Source organism: Vulpes vulpes, chromosome 8, assembly GCF_048418805.1.
Source record: "Vulpes vulpes isolate BD-2025 chromosome 8, VulVul3, whole genome shotgun sequence".
Taxonomy (NCBI): domain Eukaryota; kingdom Metazoa; phylum Chordata; class Mammalia; order Carnivora; family Canidae; genus Vulpes; species Vulpes vulpes.
In genome coordinates, this window is record NC_132787.1 from 19922519 (window position 1) to 19949954 (window position 27436).

Consider the following 27436-nt stretch of genomic DNA (forward strand, 5'->3'; position numbering starts at 1 on the left):
ACATTTATTCACATATTTATGCCAATTTTGTTACCGTTGGCTTAAAAAATGTTAGAGAGAGGTAAATTGCATTAAGCTAATACGCTAACGCCTCTAGTTTTTCTCCAATTATCATGCTTTACCTACCAGACCTCTCAAAACCTCACCAAACATGGCATGCTCGCTCACACATAAATTCTATTTCTTCTGCATGGACAGTATTTCCCATCCTTTCCTCATTCCTTAAAGTCCAACTCAATCAGGGCTTGGTCTGTGAAGTCTTCCTTGAATTACTCATATGCCAGTTACAGATTCCAGATGAACCCTCACCACAGCAGGCCTCACCCTGAATGGACCAGGTTAGACTTGGCTATGTACACGTTCCTCTCTTCCAACAAAATACATTCTTTTTAAGTAGGCTTGCCTTTGCATCTGCCACACAGGGAGTCTGAACCAAATGACTGATGAATGAGCAAGAATAGGTGTTTAATAAACATTGGGTGAATGCAAGATGAATGACTGCTTGGTTTTAACTTGGCCCTCTTGCTTCTCAGCAAGACTTTTATTCATGTCTTTCCCTACAACCTGGCATGTACTCCATCGTCAACTTCAAGCTTGTGCTCCCCTCTTCCTATCATGTTTAGGAGGTGTTCTCAGAGCCTTTTTAATGGAGTATAAGTGAGACTACCTTGCATGAACTCCCTTATGGCTTCTCTTCTCCAAAGCATAGTATATATTGCCTCTGACATCTTCCCTTTCTTTCTTCCTGCCAGTCTTCGGGGAACTAAGTTTAACTACTTCTAAGAGTTCATTATTCCACATAACCTTTGGGACCTTGATTTCCTGCTTCCCTGAGACTTACAATTATCACCTCTATCCTTACCATTCTCAATGTCTTCATCCTAATGAACTTTCTTCCATTCCTCTCTCCAACATCCGCTCCAAGGCTTTGTGTCCACCTCTATACTCACCCCTCATTCCTCTCTGTCTCTAAAGATCCGTTTTTCATAGCCAGTTCCCACCTCCTCCGCCTTCCCTTGTGCCATATTCTCTTCTCCCTCTATACTGACTTCCCTCTGTGTCTTGTCTTGTCCTTCACAATTTAGTTTTTCATCATATTCTGCCAGAGGTAGCTTAATCTTACAAGAGTTGGTCACTTATTCTTAATGGTCCCTCAAGGTAAAACTATCTTATACTTCTTTTGATTCTCTCAAGAGTCGTGAGCATATAATTAAAGACATATTTAGTATTAACTCTTGTTGAGTAGATTTGACATCCAAAGCACTGAAACCAGCCCAAATTAATCAAAATTCCAGAGATGTGTTCAAAATAACTCTTTTTACTTTAACTCATGAGGTGACCCTTTATTGACCACATTTGTTTCAACTGAAAGTTGAAGTCAAGATTGGCATCAACTTGGGGATTTTAATACTACAGTATCTGACTAACAGTGTGTGTGGAGGGGGGGTATGGGACCCTAGGGAGGGAAAGGCAGGGCAAGGGATCTAGCTTGACAGTAACAGTGATACTTTAAGAAACTCATGGTGTTGGCCAAATTTTCCTGGCATGACAAGGGGAAAATGTCCAAAAATGCTCTAGTCCTCACAGAATTATAGAATCCTAAACTTAGCCAGAAACCACACTGGGAATATGAATTGCCTGAATTCACATGACAGATGCTACATATGTCAAAGGTACAATAAACCTCACCCCTTGTCATCTAAATAGAGAAGTTCTTCTATTTACATTAATTTCCTTTAATTATCAAGTACATACACAATCAAGTATAAAGATGTAATAAACGTTATTATCTGTTTATATATAAAAGTAGAGACCTTATGTACCCATCACACAGTATCAACTGTTATTACTTCAAGGTAAGAGGGAACGTTTTGCCAGTTATTTTTACTTAAAGTGTCATGCTTTTCCTTTAATTTTCTTAGTTCTGTTGGTTTGCATTGGTCTACCAGTTGTCTCCTCTCTCTCCCCAACCTTCATTTTGCTTCATTCTTCTTTCCTGAGCTCTGTTGTCCTAAATCCAAAATCAACAAACAGGCAGTGATTTGCCACAATTATACTTCCTTATGTTGTAACACAGAGCGCACTTTGAATGTAACATTCCCTAATCAGAAGGGTGAGTAGCTAAATTAAAATGGGTAAAAGAAAATCAGTTCAATTTCATATGGACAACAAATGTTAAGAAATATACTGGTGTTATAACATACACATCCCCCCCCACACACACACACACACATACTATCCACTGAAGTCAATACACTTATTTTTAAAATTAGTTTTAAAGACTGCTGTCCAGTTTTTTATTTCACGATTACATTTTTCAAAACTTCGTATCAAGAAAGAAAAAGAAAGGTGCAGCCTACTAAAGCTCTTTTAATTAAATGTTATCTCCAGCTACCAAAAGAAATATCTCATGCAAGGGGCTCTTGCATCCTAGTCAACATTACATCTCTAGCACTCCATGCAGACATTTATTGCCTGTACTCTACCAGACACGGCAGCAGGAGAAGATGGAAAAAAAACTCAAAAGCCACGAACATCACAGTCACAGTTCACTGGGGTCCAACAACACTAGAAGGAATCTCATATGCTATTGTCCAAAGAATCAAAGAATGTGATTATCAACTATGTTGGCAATCAAGCCACCAGGCTGGAGTACTCCACTTCTCAGTCCTCTCAGCAAGTGTGATGGAATTAAGGTGGTGAGGCTTTATCCTTGTGCTGTAAATAATTATCTCAGGGCAACATCACTGCCATTTGGAGATACTGGAGCATCCCTTCTGGTTGGCTGGCACTCCTATGTACTTTCACACCTCTGATTCAATCAATTTTTCCCTCCAAAAAATTTTTTTGATACATTAGGATTTCTTTTATTTATTCATGAACTTCTGAAATTTCTAAAAAAGTAAATATAATGCAAGGGCAACAAGGACAATCTTTTCATGAAGCCTCCATTTATTCCAAAATCTCATCATATCTGCTCAAAAACAAAACCAAAGGGAGAAATCAATCTCATATATATACTTCATCACACCTAAAAAGCCCAATCATGACCCTCTCCTAGAAAAGATGTCGTTTAGGGGCATCTAGGTGGCTCAGTCAGCCAAGCATCTGCCTTCAGCTTGGGCTTTGATCCTGGGGTCCTGGGACTGAGCCCCACGTCAGGCTCCCTGCTCAGTGGGGAGTCTGCTTCTCCCTCTGTCCGCCCCCCATCCCCTGCTAGTGTTCTCTCTAGCTTGCACTCATTCTCTCAAGTAAATAAATAAAATCTTAAAAAAAAAAAAAAAAAGATGAAAGTTTATGCAATGCTGCCAGAAAGTCCATCAAGGACCAAAGCTCAGAATAAGCCTGAATATATTCTGTACTTTCCAATTCAAGATTGCAGATGTGGTCACACTCAGGCTTTGGATTTTACTTCTGGGTTTTAACGTTCTCAGTGCATGTTTTCCAGAAACAGAAACCATCTTCTTAACAAAACAGCCAACTAGAACAAAAACAAGTGCTCTGGGGTGAGAAGGATCACAGTAGTAGGCCACCTTCTAGGACACACTACTCCCAAAATGGAACTGCCTCTCAAATGTCTCCAAGAGCAGCAGATGCCAAGTGCTTCATCTGCTGGTCTCGTTAGAAATATCTTGAGGGAGCGTCCCTGGAGGTATTTGGGCATCTGGTGCCAAAATACCAATGACCAAGATCCAGGGGCCACCCCATTATATCCTTATCTGTGCATCCGTGGCCAGAGCAGAGTGAGTTAGATAGATGTCTTTAGTGTCTCCTGAAAGGTTCTTTTAGACACCTTACCTGAGGAAGGGAAGACAGGTTCTGGCCCTTCCTCACTTTATTTTTATGCACATCACTATGTTCCCTGAAGCTTCTGCAATGGCAAGAAGCATACATGTTGAGACTACATCATCCTGGTCACAGGTAGACTTCATAGCCCTCTGAGTTACACAAGGATGAAGAACAGAAGAGCCTTAGAAGCTAAGACCCCACTCCTATTTGAGGAGCTTGCAACACTCATACACTCATCCATTATTCATTCATTTATGCAGTGTTTACTGAAAGCCAGCTATGTGACAGGATGCAGACAAAGCAAGAGAATCTTCTACTTTGAGAAGGGTAACACGAGAGCAAGGAAAAATGCTGTCCTTATTTTTCTTGCCACTTATCCTTTCTTCATTCAGTTTTATGAAGGAACAGACAAAATCTCTTTCCATTCAGTCCTAACAAACACCAGCAGCCAGGGATTTCATTAAAAGTACATCTCTCACTTATCACACTGCACTAGCTTCACCCACGAATTCTGCTCCCTCGATCCATTTGTTGTCCTCTGTCTATGGACACTTTTCATGGGAGTTTACCAGAAGCCTGGTACCAGAAGGGGAAAGCAGCTTTCACTTCAGCTAGGATGTCTCAGTGAGATACTGCATAACTCAGATAATTGTGACCACGCACAGAATACAACCTTAAGGTGTACCTTGTTTGCCAAGGCTTGAAAAAATATTACCTGGGGGCACACATGAAAAGAGAAGCTGGTCAGAGAGCAGTGGGGTGGGGTGCTGGGGGGTTGGTTTGAGGATGGTGGGACTGGAATGGGTCCTGTGGCTAAGAGTCAGGGACCTAGGAGAATAGTCAGCAGCCCTGGAGAGAACATGCCCCCCCGACCTGAACTCTTTAAATTATGAGTGTTTTTATTTTTATGAAGCTTGTTCTAAAAACTTTTTTAAAAAATACACTTGCGGGCGATCCCTGGGTGGCTCAGCAGTTTGGTGCCTGCCTTAGGCCCAGGGCGTGATCCTGGAGTCCCGGGATAGAGTCCCACGTCAGGCTTACTACATGGAGCCTGCTTCTCCCTCTGCCTGTGTCTCTGCCTCTCTCTCTCTCTCTCTTTCTGTCTCTAATGAATAAATAAAATCTTTAAAACATAAAAATAAAAAGATACACTTGCAACTAATATTACCAGTTTTTTTAAGTGTAGGAAGAAGGCAGAAATGCATTATATGGTGATTTGTCAGGTCAGAAGCCAGTGAAGCACACTTCACTTTACTTGTCAAGTGGACTTACATCGTCGCATTTGTACTCACTTTGTCGAAAACTATTTTTTTGTGATTTCTGCTGATTTTGAGAAATGCCTCAGATTAAAACCTCCAAATAATCAGACACTTGTGAGATTTCATGACCTGGTCAAGGTCATGATCCTCAACTTCATCTACCGGGAAAAGCACTGTATGAATGTTCTAGGCAACTCACTGAGTTAGACCTAAGTAAACAGAAACTGCTTGCTTGGCTCAAACAATTCAACATATTTTTCTATTTGCTCTCTTAAACTTGGAGCTTGATAAAGCATGTAATTCCCCATCATTAATATTTGTATTAACATGATAACATTTCACAATGAAAACAAAGAATTCCACCTCAGTAATTGAACAAATATGAGATATTTAATAGATTTTTTTTTTACCACAGGAAATGAACTTAAGTCTTAAGTTTGCTCGTGTTTAGAAGGCTAACAGTTATAACTACCTTATTAAAACAAACTGATTCTTTTAGATTTAATATTCCTTCACTAGTAACAAACTACTAGTGTGACTTTTTTTTTTCTCTTTCAGCTTCTGATCCTAAGAAACAATAAAATGGGCAGCAGAAATTAGTCAGGAAGGATTAAGTGGCATCCTACAGGAAACCAGGGGCTCTCCCTGGCCCAGGCAAAATAATAATTAAAACTGCAACATGGACTCCCAAATTGGCTATCATTGAACATAGATTAAACAAAATCTTAATTATGCAACTAGTAATATGTCTTTCTAAAATACTGTGGAAGCTTCTCCACAGTCTGAAAAACATCTGTACTCTTGTCAAAAAAGTGAACTATGTATGAGTAATGTGTAACTGGAGCCAACATTCTCTTTCCCTCTTTGCAAAGGGATCCCATGGTTTTCTATCCACTCTCTACCATCTACTCTTCAGTATTACCTTTTTGACTCCTCATTCACCAGGCTCACTGACAAGCGCTCATAAAACCGCTCACGGGACTTACAATTCTGTGTGGCACAACTATCATCCCCATTTTACAGATGAGGAAACTAAGACAAACAGCTTAAAATTTTTCCCTTGAATCATACAAGCTTCTAAGAGCCAGCAACAAAAATCAAAAGTTAGGTCAGCTATCTCCAGCACCTGCATTTGTTAATGCCAAGATACAATCTGACCAATCTTATCACACTACGAACATTCTTACTTTTGGTTGTGAAAAAACCAAAGACACACACATACACATACATTTGTGTGTGAAAGACACACACAAATTTGATCATTTTTACCATTTTTTAAGTCTATTGTTCAGTGGCATGACTTACAAAACAATCACTTTTTCTATCTTCTCCTTTGAATGTTTTTAGTGGTATTCTTTAGATTTTATTTGTTCAACACATATTAAACCCATGGTATTTACCATTGTGTTCAGGCAAAAGGAAGATCTGCCATACCATCCATTTTTGAGAAGGATGCCTAGAAAGAGGCCCCATTGTTCAATGAATAAGAACATTTAAAGCCCAATTCTACAATTTAACTTGCAAACCTAGAACTGGAATGATCACCACGAACCACTAGATGGCACTTCATATCAAATATGCTGTACACCTCCACTGCTTTTGGAAGCATCTATTCACTGTACTTCCTATTTGAATTGTTATTGGGTCCTTTTACAGTAAACTTCCCAATGGTACTGAGAAAGCATATTACATGCATGGTTCTTTCCCTTACAAGATTATTTGCTTTTGGGTCACAGCAGGTCATCCGAGCAAAATTTTAAAGCTAGTCCACTTTTATAGGCACAAACAGGTGATGTGCTGGAACCCATGAAATGTATACCACCAGCACTTTAAAAAAAATTTTCCTTCACAAGAATTGGGATCCACTGAGGGATAAAAATCAAGGCAAACCTGCTGCCCTGTACTTTTTTTCCCTTGAGCTAATCAGCTATTCTATGCTCTAAATTTTGGAACAAGCAACCAAAGATTCAAAGCATGGGATTTGTAACATGCAGGCATCTACCATTTGACTCTGAAGCCATTCGATGACTGTTTCTGCTGTTGAATCTGGGATCTGGCATCTCAAACCTTCCTTCTCCTCTGTGTCCATCATCTCTAACAACCCACGCAGGTCTTCTACAAGGTGCAGAGCTCGCAGGCTTCCCATGAATGGGGAGGTGGGAGACTGGCAATCAAAAATCCCATTGGAATATTCCAGGGCCTTAGAACCTAGGTTTAAAAAAAATAGAAATCACAGAGAGCACAACAGGATTTATATTAGATAATATACCAAAGTTGAGGGTGGCAAGTTCAGTCACCATTCCCAAGTATTCATTTGGGAATACTCAAAACAAGCAACAAGGAAAAGAAAATATTTCAATCATAGAAATCTCTCCAAGTCATAGTTATTTGGAGCAAAAATAAAAGCCATATAATTGATGGTAAGTATCAATTGTCAAATACCTAACAGACCAATTGTGTAGTACGACAAGAATATAATGAAGGAGCTTTGGTGAAGGATGTGCTGGCCTCATGGAAATAAGGGCTAAGAAGGGAACAGGTCAGTTTGGACAGAACCAAGTATTCTCAAAAATAAACATTTAGGTAGCATAAAGTCTCAAAATTCCCTGCAAAGAAGTTTCAGGTTGAGGTGGAAATTTGTTCAGCATAAGGGTAACAGGACCAACTCCCAGTTAATTTACCAGAATTTAATCTCTGAAGAAGTTCAATGAATTATATGTATACATGTATATAAACATTCTCTCCCTTGATTTTGTTTGCCGTCTAGCACCAAATGTTCTTGCTAATATTAACTTTAAAAAACAGTTTTACAGCCATTTTTCCCCTACTACTTACAAGGGAAAGCATTCTACAACTTAAATCCACATAACTAATCTATAGCCCATTCGGATAGCACTCATGTATACCTCTTCATCATTTTGATTTTTATTTTCTGGTCATATATACATACTATTGGTTATACATACTGACTTTATATTTAGGTGCCAATAATTATGATATCGAGGCTACCACCTCATTATTCTGAGGGTCTTATAACTGGAAGAAAACTGCAAGCCAATGTGTAAATTGGTTGGCCATACAGCTTGATCAATTCCAATGATCGGGAGAGGAATTTCCTTCCAGTTAGTCCATTCCACTGACCTTCCTTAAAACTAGACCAAAATATTTGGACCAAAATCTGCAAAACCATAATAATGATAACCATTAATATGCTATGCCCAATGCTAAATGCTTCACATAATGCTCTGAATCAATCCCCTCAGGAACCATGTAAGGCTGAGAGGACAATCCAGAAAAATATAAATTGAGGAGGCTATGTAAGGGAAAGGGTGGAACAGAAGAACATTAAAAACAAAACAGCCTATAATGTCCTATTCCAGAAATTTTAAGCATTAGGATCACCTGATAATACTATTAAAAACAGATGTGGGGACCCCTGAGAGGCTCAGTGGTTGAGCGTCTGCCTTCTGCTCAGGGCCTGATCCCGGAGTCCCGGGATGGAGACCCTCAATGGGTTCCCTGCATGGACCCTGCTTTTCCTCCTTCTGCCTGCATCTCTGCCTCTCTCTGTGTCTCTCATGAGTAAATAAATAAAATCTTTAAAAACAAAAACAGATGCGTCCACAGTCACCTTCCATTCCATTAAGTCTCCATCACAGAACAAGGTGAAGGAGAGGGGACAGATGAGTATTTAGAAAAACTCCTCAAATATTTCCAGTCATATCTCCCTCCTACCTTAAGTGGAGAACTACTGATATTAATAGGAGAACATAAACCCGGGTCCAACCTACAAAGCTACCAACCGACTCAGCGTGAGGTGGGACCCAGGAAATCTTGGTTTTCTGAATAACTCTAATGTTGGTCCTGACTTCCAGGGCTAAAGAACAAATACACTCATCTAACAGAGTCTATAAAATGTAAATCCTCAACTACTGTCCAGAAATACTTCTCTTGACTAGAGTTTCACCAAGAATTTAAGGTTATAACATCTAATAAAAGCCTAGATCTGGCTTTAGTTATATTTTCCAAAACTGCAACACAGTAAGTCCAATCTGTTTTCCATATAATAGTCCTAAGACTGTGTGAAAGTATCTATCATGCCCTGAGCAAGAATATACTTTTCCAGGTTAAGCTTAACCAGTTCCTTCCTCACCAGATGTGGCTGTTGAACTCTCTGCCTTCATGTTCACCTCCTCTAGGTAAGTTTTGCCAATAACTTCTTCAAAACTGATATTCCAAGAACTAAATACAGTATGCAAGATGTCTAATCTATGAAGGAGGTCAAATTAAAATCTGGTCTCGAGGTATAAAGCGTAACAAAGGAGGCCAAACTATGACGTGCCATATCCCTCAACAGAAGAACCTCTGACAAAGAAAACACCTGTGGCTTCTTTGAACCACTAAGACAGAGTAATGGCCAAATTTATGACCAGAAGAGATAAGCAACAGGGACCAAGAGAGCTAGAATTGAGGAACAGTAGAGGACAAGGGCATCTTGACCCTGACCATCCGGTGGATGACAACCTCACCCACTAGCCCATTCAGTCCTCTCTTCATTATGGGTTTCCAAATACATAAAGGTACTTCTCCTGTGACAAAACACAGAATATAACATGAGACCTTAGGAGAACTTAGGCAGCCACTGACCTTGGGAAACCAAAAGGACCTGAAAAGTTCACCTATGGGTCAGTCCCTTTGGTCATGAGGAGAAAAAAGGAGGTCATGGTCTATACTATCTCTTTGCTCCACTTCCATAACAGAGAATTGCTCAAGATTCTTAACAAGGGAGTAATACGACCAAATCTGTGTTTTAGAAAGGAAATCCTGGTGGTCTAGAGAATGATGGACTAGAGTGGGAAAGCAAGACTGTCAAGAACACCAAGGGAGAGGGTTACTGGAACAAAGCGAGGCAGAGGTTAAGGACAGATTTTAGAGGGGATAAGAGGGAATGGTAGAATTTAAAGGGACGTAAAAGTGATAGAACTTGATTAAGCAGGACTATGAGGGACAAAGGTCTAGAGTGACTTAAATTTCTATTTAAGAAACTGCGTGGATGGAAGGTTATGAAATTAGACAAGACTAGTAGGAGAGGCTTCTGAGTAAAGAAAATGAGCTCAAAGCTTTATGTGATGACATGGATGTGCATATAGGCTATTTCAAAGGAGATATATTTGATTGGCAATTAGGGACCAAAAGCTTAGCAGAGAATTGAGAGGGTAAACAGAGGTAAGAGTGGTTGGTGGGAACATGAATGTTGAATTCAAGGGAACAAACCAGAACATCTGTGGCTACTGGGTACAGCAGTATCCCTCAAAGTGTGGCCCGCAAACTAGCTGCACCTAAATCACATGAGATGCAATTTCTTTATCCTTGAATCAGAACCCTAGGGTGGAAATGGAATTTGACATTTTAAAATAAAGCTTGAGAGTAATACTGGTATAAAATGGAGAAGAAGTGGGATCCCTCAGTGGCTGAGTGGTTTGGCGCCTGCCTTCGGCCCCAGGCGTGATCCTGGAGTCCTGGGATTGAGTCCCGCATCAGGCTTCCTGCATGGAGTCTGCTTCTCCCTCTGGCCCCCGTCTCTCATGAATGAATGAATAAATAAATAAATATATATATATATATATATTTTTTTTTTTAAATGAAGAGGGACCAAGATGAAACCATGGGGGATCTAGAAGCAGCCAACAAATGAAAATAAGAAAGTGGAAGGGTAACTCTTTTATGAAGAGTTGGAATGAAAAAGCCAAGAACACAGAGTAAATATCATGGTTCCATCTTTCAGAGGACACAGATTACCTGCTATAATTCCATCCATCTGCTCCAACGCCGCAGCCAACATGTCACTTGCATCACTCATCATTTTGTTGTCAAGGGTAAATTCCAACCTAGATCTGAAAAAACAATGATGTTACCATTATATCATTTAAATCGCACATGCTTCCTGACAAGTGTGATAACTTTAAATTACAACCCCACCTAGATGTCAGATATGGAAAGAGACTTTCTGAAGTAGTAGAGCTAAATTAGGAATGCTCAGTAGATGAGATTTTTTTCTTCCTGCACCCACACAATTTCTGTTCTTTCAAGTTTGCTTTTAGTTTTTTTTCTGTATAAAAATTTACCATAAGACTTGTCTAAGAAAAGAGTTTACTAGCATATACACTAAACACATACACACACAACCAGTGGTATTTCATAATATAACAGCTACCATGTACAATTGCCTACAGTGGTCTCCATACACTTACATAAATATTCATAATCCCTAATCATGACAACAACCCAATAAAGTGAATAAATTTGTCTTCATTACATAGATGATGTCAAAGATGTTTGTTGGTTTTTACATGGAAATAAAATAGCAAATATCAGGTTTTAACCTATGTCTGTTTGACTTCTACTATAATACACATTAAATTTGTTTATCTGATCTTATCTGAAAAATAGGTTTATGCTGAAATTATGACATAACCTACTCATTCTTTTACTTATCAAAAAATGTATTGAAATTATTCTTCATATTTAATTATGAACAAGAAAAAGTCAAGACTATTAATTAAGGCGCTTCAAGTACCAGACTAAGCACCCCTGTAAATTCTTCCCAAAAAGGAGAATAAGGCCCTAGATACTTTGCAGATAGTGTGGTGTAGCAAATATCTGGGAAATTAAGGGTATGTTGTTTAAAAGAAAACTTTGCCCACTGTTTCCAAGCAGCCAGGTCTCACCACTTTACTTTTATAAATATATTTACAGTTCTGATAAACAGCTTCTTGGATCAGTTCTCTACTCTAAATTCATTCTAATGAAATGCCATATAATACTTTGATTTTGTAGTTTTTAGAGATTTTGTCTAAGATTTCCCAGAACTTAACTTCAGAAGTTGTAAAACATCACAACCATTTTAGTGGAAAAACTACAGAACAAAAATACTCAAGGCAAGTGTTTACAGTCACTGAGAAATTAGGGAGTTAATAAAAAAGGTTATGAACTTAGGTATTCTCAAGTATTTACCTGCACAGTCCAGAGTTAATAAAAAAGGTTAGAACTTAGGTATTCTCAAGTATTTACCTGCACAGTCCAGAGAGGTGTGCAGAGAAAATTTAATAGTCACATTTCAAGATGAAAACTCAAAACTCAGTGACAACTGAGAACATAAAGGCTTAAGCCAAAGGCCATGCAGTCCCTGAATTTCATATAATTAAGTGGCTTGCATTCCCTTTCATTTCAAAAGTAGCACTTCAAAGAGCTCTAGATATGATGATAAATATATAAATAACACAAAGAGATACAAACCAGGCTCAGCTATAAAGATGGCTAATAAAACAAAATAATGCTCATATTAGAAAAATTCTCACCTCATTAAATGAGAAAAATATTCATCTTTGGTAGCAATTGTATTTGTGTACAGCAGAAACACTTTTTCATGATAGGTAGTTATGTATTTCTTCTCTGTTAGCCTTTCAAATGCTATGACATAGAAGCATGAGAACCTAGACCACGGTTTTCAAAGTGGTGAAGAACCAGTTGTTTTTTAATTTCCAATTCTTCATTTAATAAATTAGAATATTAGACACAGCAGCACCATGGCAATCGGCAAGAACAAGCGCCTTACGAAAGGCGGCAAAAAGGTAGCCAAGAGGAAAGTGGTTGATCCATTTTCTAAGAAAGATTGGTATGATGTGAAAGCACCAGCTATGTTCAATATAAGAAATATTGGAAAAACACTAGTCACAAGAACTCAAGGAACCAAAATTGCATCTGATGGTCTCAAGGGTCGCGTTTTTGAAGTTAGCCTTGCTGATCTGCAGAATGATGAAGTTGCATTTAGGAAATTCAAGCTAATCACTGAGGATGTGCAGGGCAAAAACTGCCTAATTTCCATGGCATGGATCTTACCGGTGACAAAATGTGCTCCATGGTCAAAAAATGGGAGACCATGACTGAAGCTCATGTTGATGTAAAGACTACCGATGGTTATTTGCTTCGTCTATTTTGTGTTGGTTTTACTAAAAAACACAATAATCAGATTCAGAAGACCTCTTACACTCAGCACCAACAGGTCCGCCAAATCCGGAAAAAGATGATGGAAATCATGACCCGAGAGGTGCAAACAAATGACTTGAAATAAGTGGTCAATAAATTGATTCCAGACAGCATCGGAAAAGATATAGAAAAAGCTTGGCAGTCTATTTATCCACTCCATGATGTTTTTGTTAGAAAAGTAAAAATGCTGAAGAAGCCCAAGTTTGAATTGGGAAAACTCATGGAGCTTCATGGTGAAGGTAATAGTTCTGGAAAAGCTACGGGGGATGAGACCGGTGCTAAAGTTGAACGAGCTGATGGATATGAACCACCAGTCCAAGAATCTGTTTAAAATTCAGACATTTAATGGTGACAAATAAAAACATATTTGTGATGTTTAAAATAAATAAATAAATAAGAATATTAAATTGCAATAAGTGTTTATAAATGTTTATCTCAATCTCTATACTTATCACGTAGCAGCCTGCATGTAACAGAAAGGGGAAGACAGACAGCAAAACAGTCAATAAAATTGTATTTAAAATCACAAAAGTGGTAGGTGCTAAGGAAGAAAAATGAACAGGAAGAGAGGGCCAAAAGTTTGGAAGGGTTTGCAAATTCAATAGGGTAGTCTGATTCATGTTTATACATCTTTTTAACCGTGGGCACTCCCTAACCTATTGTATGGAGAGTAGCAAGGATCATGAAATATCAAAATTTTATTGGCTTAAAGAGGAGAGGCGGTACGTTTCTTACCTTATACACAAAAATGTTTTTTAATACTAATTCATGGTAGACTGTGGTAAGAATATACAATGTAATCCACCAAAATGACAAAAAGATCAGTAAAAAAATCAGTTAGGTTAATGAAATGGAATACTAATAAAATCCTCGATCCAAAAGAGGGCAATAATGGAGCAATGGACAGGTGGTAGAAACAGAAATCAAATGGCAAGATGGTACATTTAAATTCAATCTTACAAATAATTACATTAAAAACAAACAGAATAAACACCATTAAAAGCCAGAGATTGTCAGACTAGCTTAAAAAAGAAAAAGACCCTGTTAATAGAGATATGCTTTAAACATAAAGAAAAAGGATGCAAAATGAAATACCATATAATATAGAAAGCCTAAGAAAGCAAGAGTGGCTATATTTGTAAGAAAAATGGTTTTCAATTGAGAAGTATTACTAGAAAGATATTTTATGATAAGTCAGTTAATCAGGAAGTCATAAAAAATGTAAACATTTTGGCAACTAATAACAGAGCTTTCAAATATATAAGGCAAAGCCCAACACAATTAAAAGAGAATTACATAAATTAAGTCACTATATTTGATGTAATTTTTGATATGGTTAAATTTAAGCGTATGGTCCTGTCCTTTTTGTTTTGTCCCATCTATCATTTTCAATCCTCTTTTGGAATGGCAAAGGTAGGTACAAGGTAGGAAAAAAAAAACCCTTAATAACAGAAGATTTGAACAATATCATCAACCATCCTGACCCAATTTGATTTATATAAGAAAACATCCAAATACAGAATATATATTCTTTTCAAGTCCACGTGTTATATTCATCAGGATAGTCCATATATGCAAGGACAATATATTCCAAATGGACTTCAAAGGACTATGCAGAAAATAAGAACAGCAAATTGAAGTGGTAAAGTACTAATATTAAAATAAAATTTCCAGATTTATTAAAATTCTGACTTGCCGGTGGCTTGAGTTTATTTTAGAGGCAGTCTAATTTAATGAGCATCTGTGTTGATAAAACTATGTCAACTTTCATGGCTGGGTCAAAGTATTTTTAAAAATAGAAAGGCTAAATGGAAAGGCTTCAGAAAAATCCTATGCTCTAAAAAGAATTTCCTATATCTCCAAAAAAATTTCTGAGAGGAAGATTTCCCTGGATATCCTTACATACTTAATACAATATTATTCCAAATATAGTGGAACATTACTCCACAATAAAGAAGACTGTACTACTGACACATGCAACATTATGCTAAGCAAAAGAAACCAGACATAAACAACTATACTGATTCCTTCTATATGAATCCAGAACAGGCAATCTATAATGATAGAAAATAGTAAAACAGTTACTTGCAGGAAGTGGCAAATGATCCTGAGGGAATTCCTGTTCAATAAACGGACTAAATAGTTGGTTACACAAGTTTATACATGTGTCAAAACTCATCAAACCGTACACTTAAGAAGTATGCATTTCACTGTATGTAAATTTCATCTCAAATTTTAAAAACTAGGAATAAAGACTGTTATTAAAAATGAAATTGTAGTCTTCAAATGAGCTAAATAAATGGATTAATATAAGTAGGAAATGCATGGACTTATAATGAGGTCATAAAACAAGGATAATGAATAATCCAATTAGATACTTGAGGTCCAAAATAAAAGACTCATAATACCCAACTCCCTTTGCTCCAAGTCTTCGCTTACCCAGAAACCTGCTGGGCACAAGCGGGCACAAAACCATTTAGAAAATTAAACCTTCAACATCCAATAATTCTCATACAATAGCAAATTCATTTCTGAATTCTAAATAGCCAATAATATACTTCTTTGAATGAGTGAGGGGGAAAAGTACCAGAAAATACAACTACCACAACAAAGGAGTGGGTTTTGGGTTTAAGGTCATAGCCCAAACTTAAAGCCCTATTTGTTGGGTAATTTAAACAGAGATCAGTTCTGTTTGCAGGAGTCCTCAGTCTAGTGGTTTCCTATTTCAATGACTCAATAAAAATAAGTTGAGAGAAGTCTTAGAAAAGCAATCTCCTGGGGATGACATTCATATATTACGTATTATAGTAGAGGATAAAAAAAGACGACCCAATAGAAGCATGTTTTGTGTATATTTCCAGCTTGGTCAGGACCCATTTAGAGCAGATTTGAATGGGATAAAATATTAAGGAAAGTTCTAGCAATGGGCGTGGTGGCTGAAGAGTTGGCCAAAAATCACGCTTTTTGCTGGGTTGCTAACTGATGCTTTAGGGCGGGCTAGCTGCCCAGTCTCTCTGTGAAAAAAGAAAAAAAAAAAAAACTAAGAAAATTATTAAGTTTGTTCTAAACTTGTGTAAAAAAAAGGACATTTGTCCTAGCTTTCTCAGCTTTCCTTAGCTAAAAATGTTTAGGTTTGAAAGAGAACTTCTAATTTCTTGCCCACAGACAGATACAACTCACTGAGATGAAGGCAGTTAGAAGAAGAAATCTCTTTACTGAGAGAATGTTTAAAAATATTCCACTAGGCTGGTAGAGTGCCATATTATTATGTGGCCATTATGAAAACAATGTATTTTCACATACATTACCCACAGATTTCTCATCAATTTTCCCTGCAAGATGCTCACTAGGGACATCAATCAATTATACAATGATTCCCAATATATGCAGCAATACAGTCTTAGCAAAGATAACATGTTTTTAAAAATGGAAAGACCAGAAGAGATGTTAGGACAATTAATTAGTGGTTCTCTTGGTATGGTTCCTGGACCAGCAGCACCATCACCTGGGAGCTAGTTAACATGCAAATCCTTGAGCCCAACCCAAAATCTACTGAATGAGAAACTCTAGGGGCAGGGCCCAGCAAGCTGAGTTTTTACAAGCTGTCCAGGTAATCATGGTGCACACTCAATCACTGTGCTAGAGCATAAGAGGCCATCTTTCCTTTTAGAACAAGCTCCACCCAAGATGAGGTTGGAACTGGCTACCAAGGTAAACAAGGGTAGAATGCCTCTCCCCAGTCACTGCTTCTTTTGATCCAAAAATAACAGCTCTGAATAAGCAATTCAGGTTTCAACCCAAAAACTCTCTTCCCTTTAAACTTCAACTACTAAGTCCTTATGTCTGCAACATTTTATGATTCTTATGCAATCCTCCTTAGTTTCTGGTTCTCTGTTATGTATCTGTCATCACATACTTTCTCTCCTCTCTACTATATTAGTTCAAATCCTTTTCACCTCCAATCTGCTCTAACATCCATAGAAAATTAATTCAGAATCACTTGAAAAGGCAACATGGTAAGAACTGGAGGTCAAAGTCATGAGAACTGTTGAAAACAAGAGACTGGGGATGTTGGCAGCAGGCATGATATCTACTGTTTCAAAATACATACTAAAATTTGTCAAACTGTAAAGTATAATATTGATGATATAATTGAAAGTTTTAACACTATTTTTTTTTTAAAGATTTTATTTATTTATTCAGAGAGACACGGGGGTGGGGGCAGAGGGAAAAGCAGGCTCCATGCAGGGAGCCCGACGTGGGACTTGATCCAGGGTCTCCGATCAAACCCCGGGCTGCAGGCAGCGCTAAACGGCTGCGCCACCGGGGCTGCCCAGTTTTAACACTATTTGATGATATTAGGGAATTATTTTAATTTTTAAATTATAAGAGTTATTTTGTAAGAGTTCTTAATATTTTAGAGATTATTAGCAAAACATTACCTGGTAAAATGATACATCTTGAATTTTCTTTAAAATAATAAAGGGGAAGGGGATAAGGGTAAAGATATAGATGAAACAAGAGTAACCATGATTTGATAATTGTTGAAGGTGGGTGATTAAGTACATGGGGTAACATTATACTATTCTTTGGATACTTTTATGTATTTGAGATTTTCCATAATAAAATATTTGTTTTTCATCCATATAGACAATAGGATTTTCAAGCACCCTTGAACATGATATATTGTCTTAAATATTTTATTTTTCTATCCTGACCTCAAGCACACCAAGGGCTCACCAAATATTTACAAAGCAAATAAGAAAATACTTATTTTAAGCACCTGCATAAACAAAAACACACTCTCAGAAAATGGAATGGCCTCTCACAGAGAATTTGTAAAACAGAGCATGAAAGAGGAAGTATTAATGACTGTACCTTAGCGAAAATTAATTCTCTTGCTCACTAAAATGAAGAGCCACAAAAGGTGATGGAGCAAAGTTGGTAAGTATTCAGAGAAATGAAACAGCAAGGAAAAACAGGACAAGATAAATGGAAATGAGTTTCTCAGCTCAATGCTATTAATATTAAGGAATGATGACTGCAAGGAAATTGATAAAAACATGCATAGGATAAGCCAAGATCCTTTACTTCTTCAATAAAGGAATGCTGCTATTTGAAAAACTGATTATATTAAGTATCAGTAAATCTGAAGATCTTGTGAGAAAGTGAAAGAATGTCCTATTTCTCCTTATCTACTATTATTAGCTATTACGACTACAAGACGAAGTTATGAATTTGTCCTCTGTCACTCAAGAAGTAAGATTGGAGCCCATAACTCATGTTGTTCCCAACAGGTATTTATCAAATAGCCAGTCAGCCCTGACTAGGATTACCAACCTTGACTCTTCTCATGAGCTTCTAACCCAAATTACATACTACCTCCAAGGCACCCATACTTGCTCCTGTCATGCTGCACAACATACCTGAACATACACCTGCTCTCTTATCTCTGTGTGGTCATGAAAGCTGCTGCTTCCCTGCTTGGACCACCCTCGTATCCCCTGGGACATTTACTTTCTTTTCTTTTTTTAAATAATTTTATTTTAATTCAATTAATTAACATATAGTATATATCATTAGTTTCAGAGGTAGAGTTCAGTGACTTAAGAGTTGCATATTAACACCCATGCTCATTCCATCACATGCCTTCCTTGACACATCACCCAGTTTCCCTTCCTCCTACCCAGGACACTTACTTTCAAGACTCAGCTCAGGCATTTTTGCTGCCAAGGCCTTGGTGCTCCTCTCAGAGCATCCTGGGCATGAGTCCATGAGCCCTAATTTTGTAATACGTCTCCTTGACTAAGCTGTGAGCTCCAGGAGAACAGAGACTACTTCTGATGCCTGCACTCTGTCTCATGTGGTAGACAGCATGTTTGCAACATGGTGCTGTGTTTTAGTGGCTCCTCGAACAGGCACACTTCTGTCAGAACAATTCTAGCTCCTAGATTCTTATATATATTGTTTAAATATAGAATATGTAAACATTTTCTCCTATGTGTTTCAGAGAATGTGACCTTCTGAGCTGCTTATGTCGAGAACCTGTCTCCTCACCCTGACTTTTAAGATAAATTTGGATAAAACTGATTGTTGCTATCACCTATAATCTTACAAAACGAATTTTCACACTCTTCAAAATGCAGATAAACCAAATCCTTTGTGATGGTGTTATTTATAAGAGTTTGCAAACTTAGGTCCCAAACTTAGGGGACTCATCTGTCTCCTAGGTCCCTTCCAGGTCTATCAACCTAGCTTTTAGCTTTGAGTAAGCAGTTCTGGGATATGACAGACTCAGACTCTCACCTACAGAGTGTGGGGTGGGTAATAGCTACTCAAAGCTCTAAGAGGGAGGGACGGACACATTGTCTAATACAAGTACCCTCCAAAGGAGTGTTTTATAAACTGTGGGTCATGACCCCTGTGATGAAATAAATTTAGCAGATTGCAATCAACATTTATTTGAACAAGATAGAAAACATCAGAGTGTCTCACAAGAAGAAAAGGTTAAGGATTGTTCTGTGAAACTTTTGATTCAGTTGTATTTATACACATCTGCATGCAATAAATACTGATTGAAGGCCAACCATGTGCCAGGCACTGGAGACAGAACAGTAAAAAAGACAAGCAAAAAAAGAAAAATACCTCAACCTTTAGGTAGCTGACATTCTGACATTCCTGTGGTTTCAGTGTGGTGGGAAGGGGGGCTGGCAGGGGGCAGGCATGCATATGTATAGTATCTTGATGTAAGAAAGTGTATCTTACACTGGTTCAAAACCGTTTGAGAAAGACTGCCCTAAAGTAGTGTGATTGGGATCCCTGTGTGGCGCAGCGGTTTGGTGCCTGCCTTTGGCCCAGGGCGCGATCCTGGAGACCCGGGATCGAATCCTAGGTCAGGCTCCTGGTGCATGGAGCCTGCTTCTCCCTCTGCCTGTGTCTCTGCCCCTCTCTCTCTCTCTGTGACTATCATAAATAAATAAATAAATAAATAAATAAATAAATAAATAAATAAATAAATAAATAATTTTTTAAAAAAATAAAATAAAATAAAGTAGTGTGATTGGGCAGCCTGGGTGGCTCAGTGGTTTAGCACCTGCCTTCGAACCAGGGCCTGATTCTGGAGACCTGGGATTGAGTCCCACATCAGGCTCCCTGCATGGAGTCTGCTTCTCTCCCTCTGCCTATGCGTCTGCCTCTCTCTTTCTCTCTGTGTCTCTCATGAATAAATAAAATCTTTAAAAATAAAAAATAAAAAAAAATATATATATATAAATAAATGTGATTTAAAATGTGGTCTGTGAGCTGGTTCACTGTTACTGGTCAACTAGGAGTTAAGTACTGAAATTATTTAGAAAATTTTATAGCAACTTGGCCTCATTATGATTATTTCATTAGGTGATAATTTTGCTGGCCCACCCAATTTTTTAAAATTGAATTTTGCAGAAAGAATCAATTCATGATGAATTGGAAATACAGGGAAAAAACCTGGTCCTTTACCAGAGAAGGTTGGATGGAGAAGCACTGCTCTGGAGAACACAATGAGCAGGTATCCTGGGAGTGTGAACACAGTAATTTGATTGGAAACTACAGCCATGGATCACGGACACAGAGCACAGACAACACAAGGAGCAAGAGAACCCTAACAACTGGGGAGTATGGTTCGGGTTCTCTCTGCACACATGTCACATGATGAACATAATTAAATGGCAAGTGGAAAGCTGTTAGCCCTGATGTTGACATAAGGTTAAATTCAGAAGTAAAACAAAAAACACTGTGGTTATAGAACAGTAATATCAATGGCAGTCATATACTTGAACTTATATGTCTGATTATGATGCACCATAGCAGCAAACACATATAATTTCCGATCCACTGTTTTAATTATAGCAATAAAGGCGTACAGTTCATGCTAAAATTTCATAGTTTGTCACTCATACAACATGGCTAAAAATATACCATATTTAAAAATGGTAGACTCCTGCCAGCATACCACACTGATTGGAAAGAGTGGCAAAAACTGTGGGCTAGGGAACAGTTTTGTAAAGAAATAAGACTCCATAATAATTTTAAAAACTAAACTGTCTAGTGGATCATTTCTGTTGGTTTCTATTTCAATTAAGAGTTACACTGTTGGCTGTTTACTAAGTAGAATGTCAACTTTTTCATTAATAGCATATATGTTTCTGGCCATTATTAGCAGTACAGATATCCTCAGCTGTTGGAGAAAAAAATTACAACCAGAGTCCTGAAATGACACAGTTGAAAGTACAAAATATATTAACATTGCTATTCGCTATTAAAATCTTAAAAAGATGGGCAGCCCCGGTGGTGCAGCGGTTTGGTGCCACCTGCAGCCTGGGGTGTGATCCTGGAGACCCGGAACCAAGTCCCACATCGGGCTCCCTGCATGGAGCCTGCTTCTCCCTCTGCCTGTGTCTCTGCCTCTCTCTCTCTCTGTGTCTATGAATAAATAAATAAAATCTTTAAAAAAAAATCTTAAGACATATGGAAATTTTGTACAATTAATGAATACTGAGCCAAGTATTAATAGGTAATACAATGCTTTGCAAACTACTTCTATTTCAGATCTAATGACCAGCACTAACTGTTGCAATGGGAGACGTCTTAGGGGAAGGGTAAATGGAATCAGGAAAGCAAGACCAAAAATTATTTCCCAACCCAAGAGCTGGGAAACTACAGCCTGTAAGCCAACTCTGGCTCCCTACCTGTTTCTGTAAATCAAGTTTCATTAGAATCACACTCATTCACTTATGTATCGTCTGTGCTGCTTTCACATTCAGCAGCAGATCTAAGTAGTTGTAACCCACAAAGCCTGAAGTATTTACTATCTGGCCCTTTGCAGAAAAAGTTTGCCAACCCCTGCCCCAACCAATCCCATAGCCTCCTGAAAGTCCACAGAACCCTCTCCTATTTGCTCATTCACTTGCTGACTGAACACTATTTAAGTACCTATATAATTATAGGTACAATTATAAGTGATGAGGATATAGTAGTAAGGAAAAAAAAAAGTAAAAATTTATTAATAAACTTAAGAGTAATAGGTTTGTTTTTAAGATTTTACTTATTTATTTGAGAGAGAGAGAGAGAACACAAGCAGGCAGAGGGGCTGAGGGAGAAAGAGAAACAGACTTATGGCTGAACAGGGAGCCCAACACAGGGCTCAATCCCAGGACCCCAGGATCATGACCTGAGCTGAAGGCAGATGCTTAACCAACTGAGCCACCCAGGGGCCCTTCAAATAGTTTAAATAGGAAGAAGAATTAAGTTGACTTTAACTTACCACACGCACCAGGCACTGTTTTAAGTGCTCTTCATCTATTAATTTATTGCATCCTCTCAATAACCCCACTGATACAGTATTTATCCCTATTTCATAAGTGATAAAACTGAGCCTGCCCAGAGCCCATGCTCTGAATTATACACTGTGATGGCTCTTTGTGAGGCAAGGGAATGGCAGGGAGTCACAATTTTAATATGATAATCAGGGAAGACCCCAATGATAAAGTGATACTGGTCATAGCTTGGTAAGAGGTGAGAGGAAAGTTGCATGGATATATAGGGAGAGCTCCCATGAGCTCCCAAACAAACAACTAGTACAAAGGCCAAGAGGGAAAGCTGCAGTAGTCTGTATTGGGGGGAGGGGATGGGGAATTTCCACAGAATAAAATGCATAGGTCTTAACTGTACAATTTGATGAGTTCTGATGAATGCACACATCTATGTAATACACCTCCAACAAGATATCAACACTTTTATCACCTTGCATATGTTTTGATGGAAAAGCTATTACAATTTGATACAGTGTTTGGGAAAAAGGACTCAAGGGCTGTGGCCTACTCCGTAGAAGGATGGAGTGGCCATTTAGAGGTGTCTATCCTGCCATTCCCAACCCCAAGGATGACAAGTATTTCCACTATTCACCAAAGGAAGAAAGCAACAACTACAAAATGATCACCCATGGAGAGTCCTCACTCATTGTCCTTTACACTAAAGCCTGATGAAACACCCAGATCTTGTACATGAAAGTTATATGTCACGGCAGATTATCCAAGCAAAATTCATGATCATGACATCAAACACTCCCACAGCATCTTTTTTTTTTAAAGAAAAAATATCTCTATTACCAGCTACCATAGGAAACCACTGTTTATCTCTACTAGATGCTGTACTTGGCAGGTAGGCTCACTTAACTAGGTCCAGGGAATGTTACCTCTACTTGACTGCACTTTTTAAGAACTAAGGTGCCACTCAATAATTTCTACCAAGTTTAGCTCAGGACACACCTGCTCACGTAAAGATTTGATAAATAAATGAATAACCATTTATATCCAACAACACAGTATTACTCATGAGTCACCACCAAAAATGCTATAAAGCGTACTGCAAAAGGAAAGAATGGTACCTTAATCAACTTGTTTAGTTCTTTTGTGTCCTAGATCATCAATCTAGATTTGGTTTTCACTTTAATAAAAGTTCTGGCAACTCATACCTATCAAGAGAGAAAGAACTATACGTTGAATGGCTAGGGCAGGGCTACCAAATGACTAATGCAATCAGGATTTTTCATATTTTACTCTATCTGGTAGAGCTACTGTTTCAAAAATCACATGGATAAATGCATACATTCATTCACACACATATATGTTTAATCGAAGAATATTTATCACATTCCTGCCATGTGCCAGAAACTGTTCCAGGCACTGAGAAATTTTCATTCACATGAACACCCCCAATTTCTGCATTTGCTATCCAATAAAGTCCATCTCATAGACCTGGTTAAGTGAGCCCACTTGCCAGAGACATAGCCTTTTTCCCTAGCCAGGTACAGCGTCTGTCTTATTTTCAAGTGGCAAGCCCAAAGTTGACATTCTATATGACTGGACAATATGGTGCTTGCTCGAGCTTAAACACAAGGCAAAAAAACAATATACTCAGTTTTTACATTTTTGCTATTTATACCATGTATACTGAATGTCTTTAAATCATTCTAATCTCAGGATGCTTCAAGTCCTACCTTCTACTAGAAAGTCACATAGTATCAGAATGTCTTTTTCCTTATGAAACTCCTGGCTTTGTTGTGATTCAGCCATAGCAAGTACTGCTAGAGAAAGTCAGGCTGGTTCTGCTTCCAATGCCTGGTATCTATTCTTGACTGGGCACTTACTGTTAACTTAGCAATCCTTGTACCCATCATCAGTTCCCTCCCTATCGCATTCTTCATGGCGGCTAGCTCTAAGAATCCCTACAAAATTCTCCCCTAATTTATACTTATTCCTGCCCATGCTTAATCTCAGTTAGATTACTTCATACCCTAACATACAGAGAATCCCAGGGAGCTTTCCTCTATCTGAGTGTATACTTACTTGCTTATTCCTGCCTTTTGTCATAAGAGAACTTGCCACCTTGGGGCACTTGGGTGGCTTGGTCACTTAGGCATCTGCCTCTGGCTCAGGTCATGATTTCAGGGTCCTGGGATCCAGCACCCTGTTGGCCTCCCTGCTCAGTGAGGAGCCTGTTTCTCCCTCTTTCTCTTCCCCTTCCCCTGCTTGTGTGCTCTCTGGCTCTCTCTCAAGTCAATACATAAAATCTTTAAAAAAAAAAAAAGGGGGGGGGGAGGGGAAGGGGAGAAAACTTGCCACCTTTACTGATCTCATCCCAGCTTTTTAAACAACTACTCCCTCCTTCTTTTCTATCTTCAGTGTCTTCCATTCACCTATTCCCTCCTGCTCAACTAATAAAATGTCAAATATCTTCCAGACCTAAAAATCCCAGACAAAACCTTGTTGGTTTTGCTTGTTGCAAAAAATACCCAGATCCTTCCCTTTACCCTTCATAAGTTACAGACCTAGCTCTGACTCTTCACAATTACATCCTTGAAATGAATGGTCCTCACATACTGCTTTACCCTCTCCCCACTCCAGGATGCCTGCCATCTACTCATCTCATAATTTCAAAAAAATCCCACAGACAAGCAAAATTAAACCAGTGGGACTACATCAGACCAAAAAGCTTCCACACAGCAAAGGAAATCATCAACAAAATGAAAGAGTAATACGGAATAGGAGAAGATATTCACAAGTCATATATCTGATAAGAGGTTAATATCTAAAATATGTAGTCATACAGCTGAATAGCAAAAAAAAATACATACACAAATAAAACATGATTTTAAAAATGGGCAGAAATTTTTCCAGAGAAGACATACAGATGGCCAACAGGTGCATGAAAAGAAACCCAACATTCCTGATCATCAGGGAAATGCAAATCAAAACTACAATGAGAGACCTTCCTACACCTGTCAGAATGGCTAGAGTCAAAAAGACAAGAAATAACAAATTCTGGTGAGAATGTGGAGAAAAAGGAACACTTATGCACCTTTGGTGTGAATGTAAATTAGTGCTGCCACTATGGAAAACAGAATGGAGGCTCCTCAAAAAATGAAATATAGAACTACCATATCATCCAGGAATCCCACTTCTGTATTTATCCAATGAAACTGAAAACATTAAGTCAAAAAGACACATGTGCCCCCATGTTCACTGCAGCATTATTTGCAATAGCCAAGACAGGGTAACTACCTGAGTGTCTATTAACAGATGCATGTATGAAGCAAGCACGATGTATATACACCTTGAGGAAATTATGCTAGGTGAAATAAGTCAGAGTAAAACAAATATCATATGACCTCACATATATGTGGAAATACCCCTCCCAAAAAACCAAAAGCCAAAAAATAAAATGAAACCAAGCTCAAAGATACAGAGAACAGATTGGTGGTTGCCAGAGGCAAGGGATTGAGGGGCATGTGAAATGGGTCAAGGTACAGATTTCCAGTTATGAAATAAGTCATGAAAATGTAATGGACAGGATGGTGACTATAGTTAATAATACTGTATTGCATACTGGAAAGTTGCTAAGAGATGATCATTTCACACAAGATATACAAATATTGAATTACTATGTTGTACATCTGAAGCTAATATAATGTTATGGTCAATTATACCTCAATAAAAGGAAAAAAAAGGTTGAAAAACAAATGGTTCTGAAAACAAAGATGGGGAAAACCACCTTTATCAGAGTATAAGAGAAATCCCATAGAATATGGGTGCATTGCAACTAAACTAAGGAGGAAAAAACCCAGCCCTGGTGGTCTAATAATACCATATTAAATAAAAGAATTAAATAAATTAATTAATTAATTAAATTAAAAAAATTAAATAAAAGAAATAAAAGAATCCTATTTCTGTCAAAGGTGACAGAAGTCCCATGTCCTCCCTTAATTTCTATTACACTGGTCAGGACACATGCCTGCAATCTTTTCAGTGTAAAGCAGCAGCTCTGTCTCTACAGTTTAGAAAATGATTTGCAAAGATGTTGAGAAGTGCCTTGTGTATGGGCCTAGTCCATCTCAAGGATTCAATAAATAGTGCATATGTAACTATGATTTCTGCCCCTGCCAGGTATCAGCTGAGAATCTCCTGTGTATGCCCCTTCTACTGACTTGATCTTTATAAAGAGATGAGCACCCTTCGTGGGTTCCATTAATATTTCTCATGACAGGTCCACTTCATGAAAAATCTCCTACCCTACACATTATACTTGGAAACAATGGAGATAAGAGTATATAAAGGAAAGGAAGAATGAAAAGGATAGAGGAAGGAGGAAAATAGGGGGGAAAAAAAGGAGAACTGAAAGCAGAAAATAACTTTTATTATATGTTTGCCCAAATGTGACCACTGGAGCATTAGTGGCCAAGGACTCTGATGAGTGTCACCGTTCAGGAGCTTCCTCAGTTTTTAACTTCCTAGAAGCTTCAGTGTATAGGCAAAAAAGCTAAAAGAGGTTAGGAAGTCTTCCTACAGTGACAAGAGGGAAACAGATTAGATGCCAGAGACAAATCTCTGCAGGGAATAGAAAGAGAAATGAAACCTCAGTGGCCACTTGAAATGTTTCAGATCTATGGTGTAAGGTCTGAGTAACAGCTATAACAAAGCTTGCAAAGAAGAAGGGGTAGTAATTTACCCAACGGAAGCAACTGGGGGTTCGTTTCATTGCCCTGTTCCCTAAAAAGAGAAGAGGTCAGAGGGAGATAAAACTACTCAGGGACAGTCCATAAGCCAAAGCGGAAAACTAGCCCATAGGGCCGATGTCAAGGGCAAAGGACTACTACCTGATACTACAGATCTCTAGGTAAAATATTTTAAAACATCCTCTTCCCTGGAGAAAATACTTTAGTCAATTGGGAAACTGGAATTCACGTGGTATCCCCTAGGCTTGTCTTCTTTGAAGAGGTCAAATGCCAAAACATCAGGTTACCAGGT

The 27436-nt window shown here is 38.2% G+C and overlaps 1 protein-coding gene and 1 pseudogene across 50 annotated transcripts in view; one reads left to right on the forward strand and one right to left on the reverse strand.

Annotated features, from left to right (window-relative positions):
• The window catches only part of PPFIBP1 (PPFIA binding protein 1), a 167085-nt gene that overhangs the window by 46750 nt on the left and 92899 nt on the right, over positions 1 to 27436 (reverse strand). For all 50 annotated transcript variants that reach the window (XM_025995054.2, XM_072765707.1, XM_072765695.1 and 47 more), the window contains 2 exons: positions 10848 to 10942; positions 7051 to 7256 (listed from right to left, as the gene is read on the reverse strand). In XM_025995054.2, the coding sequence (XP_025850839.1) occupies positions 7051 to 7256; positions 10848 to 10911 (270 nt within the window). In that variant the 5' untranslated portion in view covers positions 10912 to 10942. The remainder of the gene's footprint in view (positions 1 to 7050; positions 7257 to 10847; positions 10943 to 27436) is intronic.
• LOC112917193 (small ribosomal subunit protein eS1-like) lies at positions 12635 to 13458 on the forward strand (annotated as a pseudogene).